Source organism: Benincasa hispida, chromosome 3 (genome assembly GCF_027475165.1).
Source record: "Benincasa hispida cultivar pf3 chromosome 3, pf3_genome.v1.1, whole genome shotgun sequence".
NCBI lineage: Eukaryota > Viridiplantae > Streptophyta > Magnoliopsida > Cucurbitales > Cucurbitaceae > Benincasa > Benincasa hispida.
In genome coordinates, this window is record NC_143480.1 from 55,915,388 (window position 1) to 55,930,272 (window position 14,885).

At 32.3% G+C, this 14,885-nt stretch overlaps 1 protein-coding gene across 1 annotated transcript; it reads left to right on the plus strand.

Moving 5' to 3' along the window:
• Positions 1–4,536: 4,536 nt before the first annotated feature.
• On the plus strand, positions 4,537–11,197 carry LOC120074777 (guanosine-3',5'-bis (diphosphate) 3'-pyrophosphohydrolase, putative (DUF2215)). The gene is made up of 10 exons (XM_039028023.2): positions 4,537–4,786; positions 5,541–5,742; positions 5,982–6,145; positions 6,230–6,375; positions 7,341–7,403; positions 7,483–7,575; positions 8,730–8,891; positions 9,170–9,261; positions 9,905–10,068; positions 10,183–11,197. The coding sequence occupies exons 1-10, from the start codon at positions 4,585–4,587 to the stop codon at positions 10,479–10,481; spliced, it is 1,587 nt and encodes a 528-aa protein (XP_038883951.1). The 5' UTR covers positions 4,537–4,584; the 3' UTR covers positions 10,482–11,197.
• The last annotated feature ends 3,688 nt before the right edge of the window (positions 11,198–14,885 follow it).

Here is a 14,885-nt window from a genome sequence, read left to right on the forward strand (position 1 = left end):
GATTGGTTCAATGGATTTCAATTCTCATCCAATTGAAGCTGGCTTGCCATAAGTATTTGTAATTGCACAAAAGCAATACAAAATCAAATTGTGAACCAAATTCATATTTTAATAAGTTAAACTGAAGTCATTGCTCAAAACATAAAATATTTTCGAAATTCATCCACACAAGAATGTCCATAAATTTCGAAAAGGGCCATTTGTTGGATAAGAAATTCCGTCCAATCACAAAATGTACGTGTCGTCCATCTTGTCATTTGATCGCAATAATTGGCCCATCAACTTCAAATGTGGTAAAGCCTAAGACCAAATTTGACTGGGCGATGACTGATTGGGCTTTGAATCATAAATTGGATCCGATCGAGTATTTAAAAGTTGTTTAGGTCCAAAATTCGACTCAATTCAAGGTGAAAAATTTGGGCCAAAGAAAAGTAATTGGGCCCAAACCCAACTTTGGTTCAGACCTAGAAACTAGTTGGGCCGAAGCCCAAAAGCCCAAAGGTGAATGGGCCCAAGCCCACCTAAAGCCCATGGAAAGTTCAGCTTGAAGATGGAAAGTTCGGAAGATCAGAAGCCCTGAAGATTGAAGTTCTACAGAATTGAAATCTGAAGCTCCCAAGTTCTCAAGCTCAAAAGTCCCAAACTCCAAAGTTCAGCTTGAAAGACCAAAGCTCTTAAGTTATGGTAATGTTTGAGAGAAATAATCAAATGAATATATATTAGAGATTGTACTTTTACATACCACAAATTAATACAAATACAAAGGTCGAATTCGACGAATTAAAATCCTCTGAAAAATTCGTCGAACAGTTGTATTTGTCAATGTTTATATATTTAGTTAATATAATTTGCATTTTAAATTTTAAAATGCAAAATATAAATACAATAAAAACATAAAAATGTTGTTTTTAAAAAGTTGTACTATTTGGATCACATAATTTGAAAACAGTTTTTAAAAACAGAATTCAGCTTGTATGCTAAACACATATTTATCGAATTCAATAAATCTAAAAATATAAAACAAAATCCGAATTCTCTATTCAACTTCCTCGATTGTGAGTCTCTGTTTTGTTTGCCATTTGCCATTCAAAATTGCAATGGAGTTCGTGAAGCTTCATTTGTTCATTTGTCATCGCTCATCCATACGATAAAAACTAAAATCAAAAGTCAATTTTCCATCTCACAAGGTATTTTCCTAAAGACCATTTTGACTTAAATCAACATCGAAAAAAAGTTTCATTTTCTTACTTTCAACCACATTTTTCATTTATATCACTATTGTATTTTTTTTTATTCCCACTTTATTTATTATCGTTTTCTCTTTCATATTAATAGGTTAACTTTATATAGTTTGTACACATACAATTTGGTAGCATGATTATATTTTATTTATACATTGTATCTGTGTACTTTGTTTACATTTGTCCAAGCACATTTACGGTGTATTTAAGGTTTTCGTCACAATGTATTTTTGTATTTCCACATTATTTTATTCTTACTTTCTCTTTAACCTTAATAATTCGATATTATATTTTTTTTAGGAGATCAATATTGTATAGTTTGTTCACATACAATTTAGCAACATGATAATATCTTATTTACATATTATGTTTGTCTATTTTGTTTAGAATATTAGATTTATCTAGACACATATACAGTGTATTTGATGTTTGCAACAATTTAGTGTTGTTGTCGAATTCGAGATTTTGTGAAGCGTCAACATCAAAGCTGCCTAAATTCTCCAATTTTTTTGGAGCTCAGTGCAATTTTGTGGGTGATTTTGATTAGTTTTATCAAAGCTATCCAACTATTTCGTCAAGGTATATAAGTCTTTGTGGTCTCGTTAGTTGTGACTTTGGTTGCACTATAAATCTTAAATTTTGTTAGTTTGAATTTGAAATTAGGTTTCAACTATTTTTTGTTTGAATTTAATATGAGTGTATATCTATACTATATATAAATATATACTATATATAAAAAGGGTAAAATGAGGAGGATTTTTACATTCCTATTTTGCCCCTCGTTCTTTAACAAATGTCTATTATAACCTTAGTTTAATTATATTTTTTTTCTAACAAATAGATTTAAATAGTCAGTTATTTCACTTCCTACCCATTCGTGATATAGATTTAATGGTTAGTTAATTATTTCATTCTCGCTCTTTAGTAATTTTAGATTTGATGTAACGTGACTTCTTTCTTCGAGATACCGTCTTGTTCGTCACTCCCACAAGTTTTTCGCTGTCTCTCATGTCCTCCTTTTAACTCTATTACCACTACTCTTCTCTTCTCTTCCAACCTTTACTTTTCTTTATTTCATTTTTTGTTTGGCTACTTATCATTTCCTTTTGATTTTTTTTTTTTTTTTTGTGTTTGGATTAATTTTTAGGCTAATATTCAATCATGTCAAATGGAAGCATTGAAAATCTGTTAATTTATTTCAAAAGTATAAAGATAATGCTGTTATTTCAACCCTAAATCTTTATGTTTTTTTTTTTTTTTTTTTACTTTTTTTTACTTTTTTTTGTACTCTACTACTACTTTTCTTTGAGGGATTTATATACACTCTCACTTTTTTTTCTTCATTTCATCTTCTGTTTGGTCTTTTTATTTTATTTTGAAATTTTTCATTATTTTTCTTTTTTATTTGTGTTTGGATTAATTTTCATCTTAACATTCAATCATCTCAAATGACCATTAATTTATTTCTATACAATAAATAAAAATATTTTAATTCAACACTAAATCTTTGTTTACTTTTTTAGATTTTTATGAGTGAAACACTTAAATCTATTTGCATGAATTTAGATTGTGTTGGTAGTAAGTTAGATTTTGTTAGGTATGTCTTTCATTTGTAACAAAATTTTAATTAATTTTTTTTTAGATTCTTAAACATTGAAATTAAAGATTTTTTTTTTTTGTTTTTGTTAAATTTTAATTAATGAAGATTCATTTGATTAGGAAACATGGGTAGACAACTTTGAGATTCTATTAATTTATTTAGTAGAGGCAATGTTATTTCAATATTTTTGTTTAGTTTTTTTAGATTTCTACGAGTGAACTTAAATCTTGGATTTAAATGATGTTGAATAGCAAATTAGATTTTTTTCGTCAAATCTTTCATTTGTACCGATCTTTTTAAAATTAATTCTCTTCTTAGATTCTAACCATTGAAGTTATTATTATTATTATTTTTGGTTAGATTTTAATTAGATGGAGATCTAAAGTCAATGAGGGCAACCAAATTCATTAATTAATTTATTTTTTTATGTGCAAGTAGTGTTATTATTTCAACTTTGATTTTTTATGCATTTTTGTTTTGTTTTGTTTTTTTTTTTTTTTTTTAAAGTTTTTTTATTGAGTGGAACACTTTAATTTTGTATTTGCATGAATTCATATTGTGTTGGAAGGAAAACCAGATTTTTGTTCATTATTTTTTTTCATTTGTATCAATTATATTTTACATCATTAACTTCTTTATATATATATATATATATTATTGACCATTAAAATTAAACATATAAATGAGGTTTTTTTAGAACTTAAATAGATAGAGCATTATTTGATTAACAAAATTTTTTAAAAAAGAAAAAAAAACCAAATATGTTGTGAGGATTGAGTAGACATGGATTTAAAATCGAAACTTTAGAATTGGATACCGAAGTAAAATAAATATAAATCGAAATTGAGTATAATAATTTGATATATCCACTTAATTAAGAGATTTCTATCAATGTTTGTAGATTTTTTTTCCTTTGTATATATATATAAAGAATTAAATTGCAACTTTGATTTTGTGGATTAGATATTAAAATACTTATTTATGGTTTAACGTACTTAAATGGTTTTTTGATTGACTACTTTGTTTATTCTTTTAGAAAGGAGATTGCCATTTAAAAGAAACATTTTTTTTTTTATGAATTTAAATTAGTAATAATAATAATTATTAGCTAGCTTTCATTAATGTTGTTTTGCTTCATATTCATATCCAATTTAAATTAACTTGAAACAAAAAAAATATAGAGCTCTAGACATTATATTTAAATTAGCCAAATATGTACCAATTAAACTCAATGAATATTGGACCAAAATTTTATGTTAAAAAACAATCGAACCACAATTTAAATTTTCTTATAAAAATTTATGTCAAAATAAATTTTAAGTCACGTTGCACTTGTCTTTCAACTAGTATATATTTATAATTTAAACACTTTAAATTTGTTTATTCAGATTTGGTAGATTGTCGAGGTAATTTAGACCTTTCATAAATATCATCAATTAAATAATAATTTAACTACATATGTAATAAAAAATCCAATGACCATATTTCAAAATGACATAAATTTTGCTTGATGCGAGTTTGTGGCATAAGCTCCGATCCTAGAGGTAGATGTTCGAACCCACTTTTGTACTTAAAAAAAATACTTTATTTCAGTTCAAGAACGTAAATGGGCTTGGGCCAAAAAATCAAACCACATCGGCCCAGGCCCAAAAACACTCGAAAACTCCTACCGCGTCACCGAAACGCGACTGCTTGGCGCGGACGCAATCGGAGCTTTAGAAGACGCTCATTATCACACAGACCATGGAAGATCAAACCTGCAAAGAAATTCAAATCCATAGACCGCCACATTCTTTTTCCATTAGGCAAAACCTCCATCTCCAAGCTCACCCAATTCCAATAGCGATTATGGCCGCCTCATCCTCCCTGCCCATTTCCCTTCTTCTCTTTTCCATCCTCTCTCTCTCCTTCCTTTGCCACGCCGCTCACGACACCGCCCTCAAGAGTATCTCTCTCACCTTTTCCTAGTTTCAATGTTTGTTTGTTTTTTCTTCTTTCATTTCTAGCTTTCTTACGAGCTTTTGATGTTTATGGGTGGTTTTCTAGTCTGTGAGAGAGGGCGTTTCGTTTGGTTTTGTGGGAGGAATGGTTGATTTTGTGATCGGGGTGCCTTTTTACCCTTCTGGGTGGCTGTGTTTTTGTCTCCCCGAGTTGGGTTTTCGAATTCATGCCACATTCATGCAGGATGTTTTAGTGATTTAACTGCGGATTAGGGTTTGCTAGTTTTTTTTTGCCCTCTGTGTTGTTCGTTTGAGTCGATTGTAGGTTGTAACTTGTATTGTAAGCAGTGCTTTGTCAGAGTATGAATAGAGGAAAAACGACTAGTTACTAGGGTCCACGAGTGTCAATTCTAAGTCCTTTTTTTTACCAATGTGTTGTGGTTTTATCGTCAGGGCTTCTCTTTATATGCCCGTCTTTCAAGTTCAATGTGTATTTTCAATTGAGTTTCGTATTTGATCATTTTCTGCGCACGTTCAAGATCCTTATGTAATACATTATCTCCTTTAACTGTTTTTTCGTGCGCATCACATCTGATATATTTTTGCTGATTTAATGTTTTGATTTAACATCAGGTGGTATGTAAAGCACAGTTTGGTTAATAAGATTCTCGTGCGATTGATCTGTTACATTTTTGTCTTTTTTTGCTGCACTTTTTTAGTTAACATCCTTGGATTTAATCTCAACATTACAATTGACAGGTATTGACCTCGAGCACCCAGCTGAAGATATATTTCCATCTTCACTTTCTGGAGCCAGTGATATACAATGTGATCGTGTTCGGATTTCTGGTCTTTCAAGATTAAAACTTGGAAGTTTTGCCAGTTCTTTTCGAGTCACTGCAGTTCCATCTGTTGCTATTCCTGAAAGACAACATACAAAAATTCAGGTTTGTTTTCACTGGTAAGTGAGTACCATAGTCTGATATTCATTGCCCACTAGCCTCTTCTAAGCTGAAGAAGACACGAGTATTTGTGCTGCTTACACTGTCCATGGGCAAGTCTCAATGGATAGGATTCAAAATCTTTTTGAAATACTGAATACTAGCGAAACTACAAGTCAAAAAAGTTGGAAACTTTTTGTTGTCTGCAAAAGCTGCTCCAAAACAACACTTCTAATACTTTTCACTGTTAACTCTGCAGGAACAATTCACTTGGATTGTGTCTGTGTGAAGATGATGAGTGGAAAACTTTTCAAAAGGGATTGTGGAGCTCCACCATGTCTCCTTATGAAGTCAGATATATTGATGTTAAAGTTATTAATGCCACGCCTCTAAGTGGTCCTGTCACAATTGCTATTGAAGAAGGTGTCTATAACATTGGCTATTGAGTTTCAATCTTAAATTATTTTACTTGTATGTTAATTTTTTTTTCCTTCTAATTTCTTGCAGATTTTCAAAGGTGGCGTCTGTTGTGTCTAGCTTTGGGATTTATGTTGCTCCTGCTTGCTCCTGTTGTCAGCAGCTGGGTTCCTTTTTATTACAGCAGTTCAATGGCACTCGGCATTTTCCTCGTCGTGTTAATCATTCTTTTTCAGGTACCAAATATTAACAATAAAAAAGAAAAAGTTCCTATCCAAAATAAGACTAACATTAATTTTTTTTTGACTCCCTAGTTCCTAGTATATGAGGGTAGTATGTTTAAATGTTTTTTTTTGTATGTACTTTATTTTAATGGGAATTGGAGGTGGGTTGGTGCCAAAAAATAAATATTCGGCTTTAAATTTTCTTATTTTCTGTGTTTTGTTAGATAGATCTTAATCATGAGATTTCTGAAGCTTGGAAGAAATTAGGGGTTATCTCAGGTTTAGTTTAGGTTACAATGAACACTTACATTAAGATAAATTAACCCGGATCACTTTATACCAGATCCTATCTATCAACTGAATAAAACAACAAATAAATTACAATTGGATAAATAATCCTATGCAATGTGTCATCATAATTATGAAACCTTGTTTAACATGAATTTTTTGCTACACATATCAAAATTTCATATCTATCACCTCTTTTTCATGTCTACTTTTTCAATTGGCTTCCTCCTTTATCTGAATTTACAAATTAAATACATATATTCGATCAGCCATGCAAATTTAATTTAGTCATTGCTATGTTCTCCTATGAGTTTATTTTCATTGTTCGAGTTCTCAGGTTTGCTGTTCAATGTTTATCTGATTACCTTATATAACATACTTATGAAGGAAGTTTAATATTTGATCAGGGGAATTTTAATACATGCGATGACATGGCTGAGATTTATTATTCAGAAATAACCACATGAAGTTAGTAATTACTGGAAATTGATAGTGGACTATTTCACCCTACAAGATTTGGATATTGCAAATTTCACGAGCAAGTATTCATAGATTATAGTAACGAAGAATTTGAGTCCATACCATATCTTTGTCAATTTGGCGGTTGATGAACCAGAACCTTCCATGCTAGTATCTTATTCACAAGCTTAAAATATTTTCTTCCCCTTACTGTATTGTTAATCATGCAGGGAATGAAGTTGTTGCCAACTGGAAGGAAGAATGTCCTTTACCTCACTGTATATGGATCAGTGGTGAGTATAACATTAGAGTTTTTGCATTTACTTATTTCAGTCGAGCAATCCTTGAAAGTTGCATCATCGTCTTTTCCAGCTTGGAGCAGGATCCTATCTTGTTCACCACTTTGCAATGTTGGTAAATTCAATTCTTCTCAGTTTTGGACTGAAAGAAGAGATGCATAATCCTGTAAGTCTAAGCTCCTCTTGCTTTTACTTTTTAACGCATTTCAAATGAGATTCTTAACTTTACCTTTTAGAGTGCATGCTTACAGTATATTCAAGTTCATTGCATCATATGTATAAATTTATAGTTTTTATTTTATTTATTTTTGGATAACAAATGGAAACACATAGAGATATATTTTTTTTAAAAAAGGAGAAAGGTGACCGCCTAAAGGCTAGGAGTCATCTCTTCATATGTGAGAGTACAAATAAGGGTGTTTTGGGAAAGTAGTAGAGTAAAGGTATAAATATAATGGTAATTAGAAGAGGTAGTTTGGTTATAAATGGAAGGGGTTAGGGTTTGTAGGAGAGAATCATTTTGGTAAGTTAGTCCTTAATGTATTGTTCGTGGGAGAGTCATAATCCTCTCGAAAGGCTATTGATATTGTAATTTCTTCATTGATATTGCAATATAATTATCTTTAGTGTGTTTATATATTTTCTGTGTTTAGATATCCCAACATTTTCTCTTCTTTTATGCTGTCTTATTATTGTTTTCCCCTCACAATCTTCTAATATTTGGAACCTACATGGTGTATTATATAACAAAGAAGGTATGTGACACTTGTGTTGGTCCTCATATCTCTTTAGAGGGATCATCTATTCGTTTCTGTAGAGGAAAAAGAACAGAAGACCCTTATTTTTCTATTCAATCGTAACCACGAGTTAGAAAAATTGGACTTGGGTAAAAATCTATTATCATTGATGTATTAAATTTATTAAAAAGAGGGATAAGACGATCCCCAATCCAAAGGAGTTACAACAACGCACAAAAAAGTTTACTTATTTATTTATAAGAAACAGACTTTTCATTATTAAAAGAGGAGTTACAAAAGGAAGGGGAGATGGGATATCCCCACACAGCAAAGGAGTAGGGACAATTTGAGATAAACTATAATTGCAAAATAATTTAGAAGTGGACCTACTAGAAGCAAAAAGGATGACTAAATCCCATTACATGCTGGTGATTGAGGCCTGCTTATTTCAAAATAAATGAATGAGAACCTTTCATTAAATCTAAGGACTGAGATCAGTGACCTATGATCGCAATTATATTTCTTTTTTCTTTCCATTGATATATTTGCTAATTCTCGATCCTTCTTTCTCATATGCTTACAGGTTGCCATCTTTTTACTTCTGGGGATCGTTCTTTCTGGAGCTGCCTTGGGTTACTGGATTGTCCGAAAGTTTGTGATCTCAGAGGATGGGAATGTTGATGTTGGTGTGGCCCAGTTTGTAAAATGGGCAATGCGTATAATCGGAGCTACGTCTATCTTTCAGGTGTGTCAATGCTTCTGTGTCTTGGATTTGTGCCACATTTAAACTTTTAATTAAGAATTTCATTAACCTGAATAAAGAGGGGGAATCAGATAGAAGTTGATTTCTTGGTGTACCCTTTCAAAATATTTTGTTACATCTGGAGTAATATTTTCCAAGTTTATTTGAAATTTTTCTTTTTTTAGAAAAGAAGTCTCAAGTATTTAACTGTTATGTATCTTAAGTCTTTAAAAACAATATAGTCAAGTGCTTAACTGTTCTGTGGTTCATTTATTTTACAGAGTACCTCTGACGCTCCTTTAGCACTTGGTGCCTTTGTTTGCTGTTGGGCCGTCTGCTATCTTATCTCCTCTTTGAAGCGGCTTGGTACCATGTAAGTCATCTGCTCGTCTATTTACTTTCTGAAGTGGTCTGGTTAGGTCTGAGTTCAATAATACTTGCCTTTCTACTTTCTTAACATGTTTAAAGCAGATGTTTTTCAATCAAAGAATTTTCTGGAGCAATTTTAATCATTTTTATGCTCTGCTGCATCTATGACAATTAAAAGCTTTCACTTGTTTAAATGTTGAAATTTTGAAAGTGGATATTTCATATTTTTCTCGGAGAAAGTTACTTCGGTTAGATTGGTGATCATTTTTTCATCTTAAATGTCATACAAAATAAGTATGTTTAGTGGATCTTGGAGAACACCAAGCATTTCCTCTCCCCTTTTTACCTTTTATCTTAACAATAACGGTGGCTTCTCATTACTTCCTTAAAAAACAGGTCAAGTATGTGAAATCCTGCTTTAGTCTAGTAGATAGTGGCGAAGGCCTGGTTAACTCATCTATTTGTACCAATGGAACTGTTTACCTTATCAATTCATACTCTTGTATTAATTGCCCCTGGCCCGGTTCCTTCTCCCCAGCCTCTCAGGTTGTTCTTGTTGTGTTCTGAAATATGGTTTCGGATATATATATATATATAAAATACTGATCATATCATCAGACCACCTAAAATAGTTTTATTTTTGTTAGGAATCAATCATATTCTGGATCTGGCAGCCCTTGGAAACGGCAGAATAAGCAAATTGTTGGGAAGCGGATTCATCCTGAATTCCTTAGCCGATCAAACCCTCAAGACAGGAAATGGAGAGTTTCTGATAGCCACAGCCCAGCTTGGCCGAATTCGCCTGTTAAAGGTGCTGTTTTCAACTTTTTCTGTTGGCAGTTTGCTCTATTGCTTCGGCTATTGTACATGTTGACTATCTTTTGTTCTGCCTCTTACCATTTCATTGTTTGATGTGTGCTTGCAGGGATGATCTCTCCGTCCTCCGGGGTGCAAGGTCAAGACTACTACTCGACCTTCCACAAGACCCGCAACCGAAAGAAGTTCACAAAGAAGGCCTGGGATGATTTCACTAGAGATTCGACCCGACAGGCATTGGCAGAGTGGGCATCATCCCCTGAATTCACAGATTGGATCATGGAGCATGCGGACAGGATTCAACTGCTCCCAAGTGATAGTTCAGATGAAGCTGTTGGAAGTGAATCTGATTCAACCAATGAGAATGTTGTTGCTAGTGGCAGTAGGTTCAACTTTTTAAACTGGTAAGACTAGGCATCTGTATCTCCTAACATGGATAAGCATAGGATCTAGGTTAGTAGGTTCTTAGGAAATTTGATTCTGCCGGTTGAGATGCACGAGTTTGGCGAATTTTCTGAACCACAAATCTAACAGCTAGAAGTGTCTCATAGATTAGGTCAACCTGTGAATTTGCGACCCTGACACACATGGAAAAATCGACCTGGCCTGATACTTCACCGGTATCATATACCGTGTTATGTTGTGTCACGTGATTTTATTCATCGCATTTGTTGAATTGGCCAGCATGGAATCGAGTCAATCTAAGATGTAACCACGACCTGAAGTGTTATATGTTTCAGAATCATCCATGATTCAACACAATCTGCAACTCTGCAAGCCAGAGACGAGGTGGGATGCGTTTGACACCTCTACTACACACAGCTTTTTATGGCATTTTTTTAGTCCTAGAGATTGAAGCCACATACCTCCTTCCCAGTTGAGTTTCATAACTGTCTGAATGTATGGGAATGAGTGGTGCAGTTTCTTTCCATTTTTTTTTATAACGGTTGTCATTTTCAAGAATATTCTAATTGTAATCATTGTTCTTTTGTAATAGTCTATCATTTAATTGTCTAGATGAGACATCTGAATTTATTTTTGGCAATGTAAACTAAAGAAACTTGGAATATATAGATGAAAAGAAAGAAAAATGAATAATAGAAAATTAACATATTTTTTTGGTCCATGTAGTTTTGATTTCATTCTATTTTAATAGAATTTCTGTAATTTAAAAATCTTCGAAAGAGCTAGTTTATTTTCAATAAATTTTAAATTTAGTTATTTCTAGTTAGTTTTATGTTTATCCTTAATCATCATTGCTAGTAAAGTTAATCTCTCAAACTTATCCAATTGGTGTTATATTAAATAATGTAGTTTATTTTCTGTTAATTAATGTTAGTGGTAAGAATTAACAACACAAAACAAGAATCTAGGAATGTAATTGAAATTGGAATTTTTGAAGCTTGTGGATTAAGTTGTCAATATTTAGACTAGACTAAATAGCTAATTTAACTTAAAATTAAACCAAGCTTATTTATGTTTCATGAGGAGTAAATAGTTTATATTAAATATTAGCTGATTGACTTCTTTTGCAATAAATCACTTCAACAAGACAAAAAGGTTTTCTAGGAAAAAAAAAAAAAAAACAACAACAAAAGAGAGAAAAAATGTTAGAAAAGCTATTAGAGAATTGTTTTGTAAGAATATACTTGGTTTGATTGTGTTTTGTGCATTTGTGAGGTCATGTGCATACTTTTCAAACACAACTTATTGTGTTAAAATGGTTAAAAAAATACTTCTAAACTTTATTATTTGTTTAAAAGATGATTATTCTTTTTTGGCAATGGTTAGATTGTTGGATAAAAATTGAAAAATAGGACAGTATAAGAATGATATTATAATTTATTATAAAAATTTAGGGACTAAAAATGTCTTTTTTTTTTTCAAAATTTAATTGATATTTGTTGTTTTTTTAAAAAAACTATTCATCAATAGTTATAAAGGTTAAATTACAAATGTGGTTTTTATAGTTGGGAGAAAGTTAGAATTTAGTTCATATGGTTTATAATTAGATTTTAGTCCATGTGATTTGATAAAACTCTCATAAATAGTCTCCATCGTGAGAAATGTTCATTTTTCTCATTTAGGCGAGAAATGATGGAAGAAGTGGGAAAATATTCATGTAAGCTAAACAAGGTGACGTCTCCCTTCTCAGTCCCCACTCCATTTTACTCATTTTTTTTAATTTATTGTAATTATTATTATTACGTGATTATTATCATTATTATTGTTATATAAATATTATATTTAAATTTCAAGTTTTATTGTTAATAACTCAGACAATGAATTTGTTTATATTGAATATTTAAATTTAAATTATATATATGAATAATCTAATAGGTAATTATTTCTTTTTTATATGAATTTTGAGTAATTTCTCTTTAAATTCAACTTATACATGTGAATTAATCACGTCAAAATTAACAAAAAATTTAGCTATTTAATTAAAACTTTTTAAATAGTAGTTATTCAAGTTATTAGGTTCTTTTAAAAAATTGGGGGAGGGGGGGGGGGGGGGGACTCCTCATGGGGAACTCGATCCCACAAGGAACCCTACCCTATCCTTCCATAATTTGTTAATAAAAAAAATGTGAAATCAACTTCAAAGTTTGTTGATTCAGTTATACACAGAACTGTCTATAAATACTTTTGTAATCTTTATTTATGTACTTAGAAAAATACATCAGAAGAAAGAAAAAAGAAGATACTCATCTCTGTAAAAGAAAATTATCTCTCCTTCTCTTAATGAACAACTTCTCTCCGTGGATGTAGGCTTTTTTTTTTTTTTGCCGAACCACGTTAATCATTGGTATCTTTGCTTTCCTCTCCATCTACTTCACCTTCTTGCACTGGTTCTTCATCTAAATCTCCATTATTGCAGCATTTCGATAACTCCTCCTACTTTTATTTTTCTCTTTCGTTTGGCATTTAAAAGAAAAGAGTAAACATTTGTTAGTCATTAAAATCAATCCATTTCAGCGAATGCTTGCAATTAAATCTGATCATCAACGTGTAAGGTCAAGATCTTTCTTCACGTGAATTGTGCTTTTAGCACAAGGTATTAGCTTCCAGCTGATTTCAAAAGCAGCAAGTGGTTTTCCTCTTCAGGTCTAATTTTTACGTTTTGCAAAGCCCAAATCAATCTGTTGTTCCTTAGTTTTCAAATCCCAACAGAGTAACGAGTGGTATCAGAGCCTGCAAGAAAACTTCAAGATTATTCAAGAACTAAAAGAAAGTGAATCTTGGAGCTTTTCGAAATCAAAGGAAAAAGAAATGGCAATACTAAGATATGATATTGAGAATTTTGATGGGAAAGGAGTCTTTGGCTTGTGGAAAACCAATATCAAAGCAACCTTGAGGCAACAAAGGGCTCACAAAGCTCTTGAAGATCCAACCAAGCTACCTACCACAGGAACAGAAGAAGAGAGGGAGAATATGGAGCTAATTGCTCATGGTACTCTTGTTCTTAATTTGTCAGACAGTGTATTAAGACAAGAATGGACCAAGAAATAGCATTCAAGATGTGGACTAAGTTGAATGAGTTGTACGAGACAAAGAACCTGCTGAACAAGCTTTTATTGACGGAAAGGTTTTTCACCTTCAAGATGAGCTCCTCAAAGTCCTTAACAGAAAATCTAGATGACTTCAAGAGGATTACAATCGAATTTAAGACTCAAGGTGAAGAGATTGGAGTCGATAATGAAGCCTTTGTGCTTTTCACTCACTACCAGATTCCTATAAAAATGTTAAGATTACCCTAAAGTATGGTAGAGACTCTTTAACAACTGATATAATAATCTCAGCTCTTAAAATCAGAGAAATGGAACTCCTAACCAGCGAAGAAGATAAACCCATAGCTGAGGGTTTATTTGTTAAAGGGAAGTCTAAACAAAGTAACAAGGAAAAAGGGAAGCAACATTCAATAGAAGAAGGTAAAGAAAAAAACCAAAGTTAGATGCAAATACTGTAAGAAGTTGGGACATCTAATCAAGGATTGTAGAACCTTGAAATGGAAAAATGAACATAAGAATAAGCAATCACAATCACAGCCTCAACAAAAAAACCAGCAAAGTCAATCAGGAAAAGCCTTAGTCTATGAGGACTCCTATTTTTATTCAAATGCCCTAGCTACATCAAATCAAAATACAGATATTGGATCAGATAAGAACCTAGACTGGGTTCTAGACTCAGGGCATTCTTTTCATATGACACCCCACAAGGATTGGTTCAACACATACAAAGATCTGGATGGAGGCTCAGTATACATGGATAATAATAACTCATGGCCAGTGGTTGGTATTGGTTCTGTGTCACTTAAGCTTGAAGATGGATTAGTCAAATTACTAAGAAATGTTAGACATGTGCCTAAGTTGAAGAGAAATTTGATTTCACTAGGCATGTTTGACTCATTTGGTTGTGAATATAGAGGAAAGGAAGGCTACTGTGAAGTTTTGAAGAATAGTAAGCCTATTTTCAGAGGGATCAAGATAAATGGGGTCTATGTTGTTCGAGGAGTTCAGAAACTACATTCAGCCTCAGTTGTGACTTCTAAACAGCCTACTAAAGGAGATCTTTGGCACAAAAGATTTTCTCATATTAGTGCCAAAGGTCTACAAGCTCTTGTCAATCAAGGAATTCTATCTAAGAGAATTCATCAAAGCCTATCCTTCTGTGAGCATCGTGTGATAGGCAAAGCTACAAGGCAGAGTTTTATCAAGGCTCAGTATACAACCAAGGTCATCCTTGATTATGTGCATTCGGACCTATGAGGCTCTTCACCTTTCCGATCTTTGAGTGGAGCCATGTACTTTT

Bases quoted from the DNA above. Each gene is read 5' to 3' on its own strand.
- LOC120074777 (XM_039028023.2), top strand. From the start codon at position 4,585: ATGGAAGATCAAACCTGCAAAGAAATTCAAATCCATAGACCGCCACAT. The intron at 7,404-7,482 runs GTGAGTATAACA...CGTCTTTTCCAG, and splicing joins TCACTGTATATGGATCAGTG to CTTGGAGCAGGATCCTATCT. The intron at 8,892-9,169 runs GTGTGTCAATGC...TTTATTTTACAG, and splicing joins GAGCTACGTCTATCTTTCAG to AGTACCTCTGACGCTCCTTT.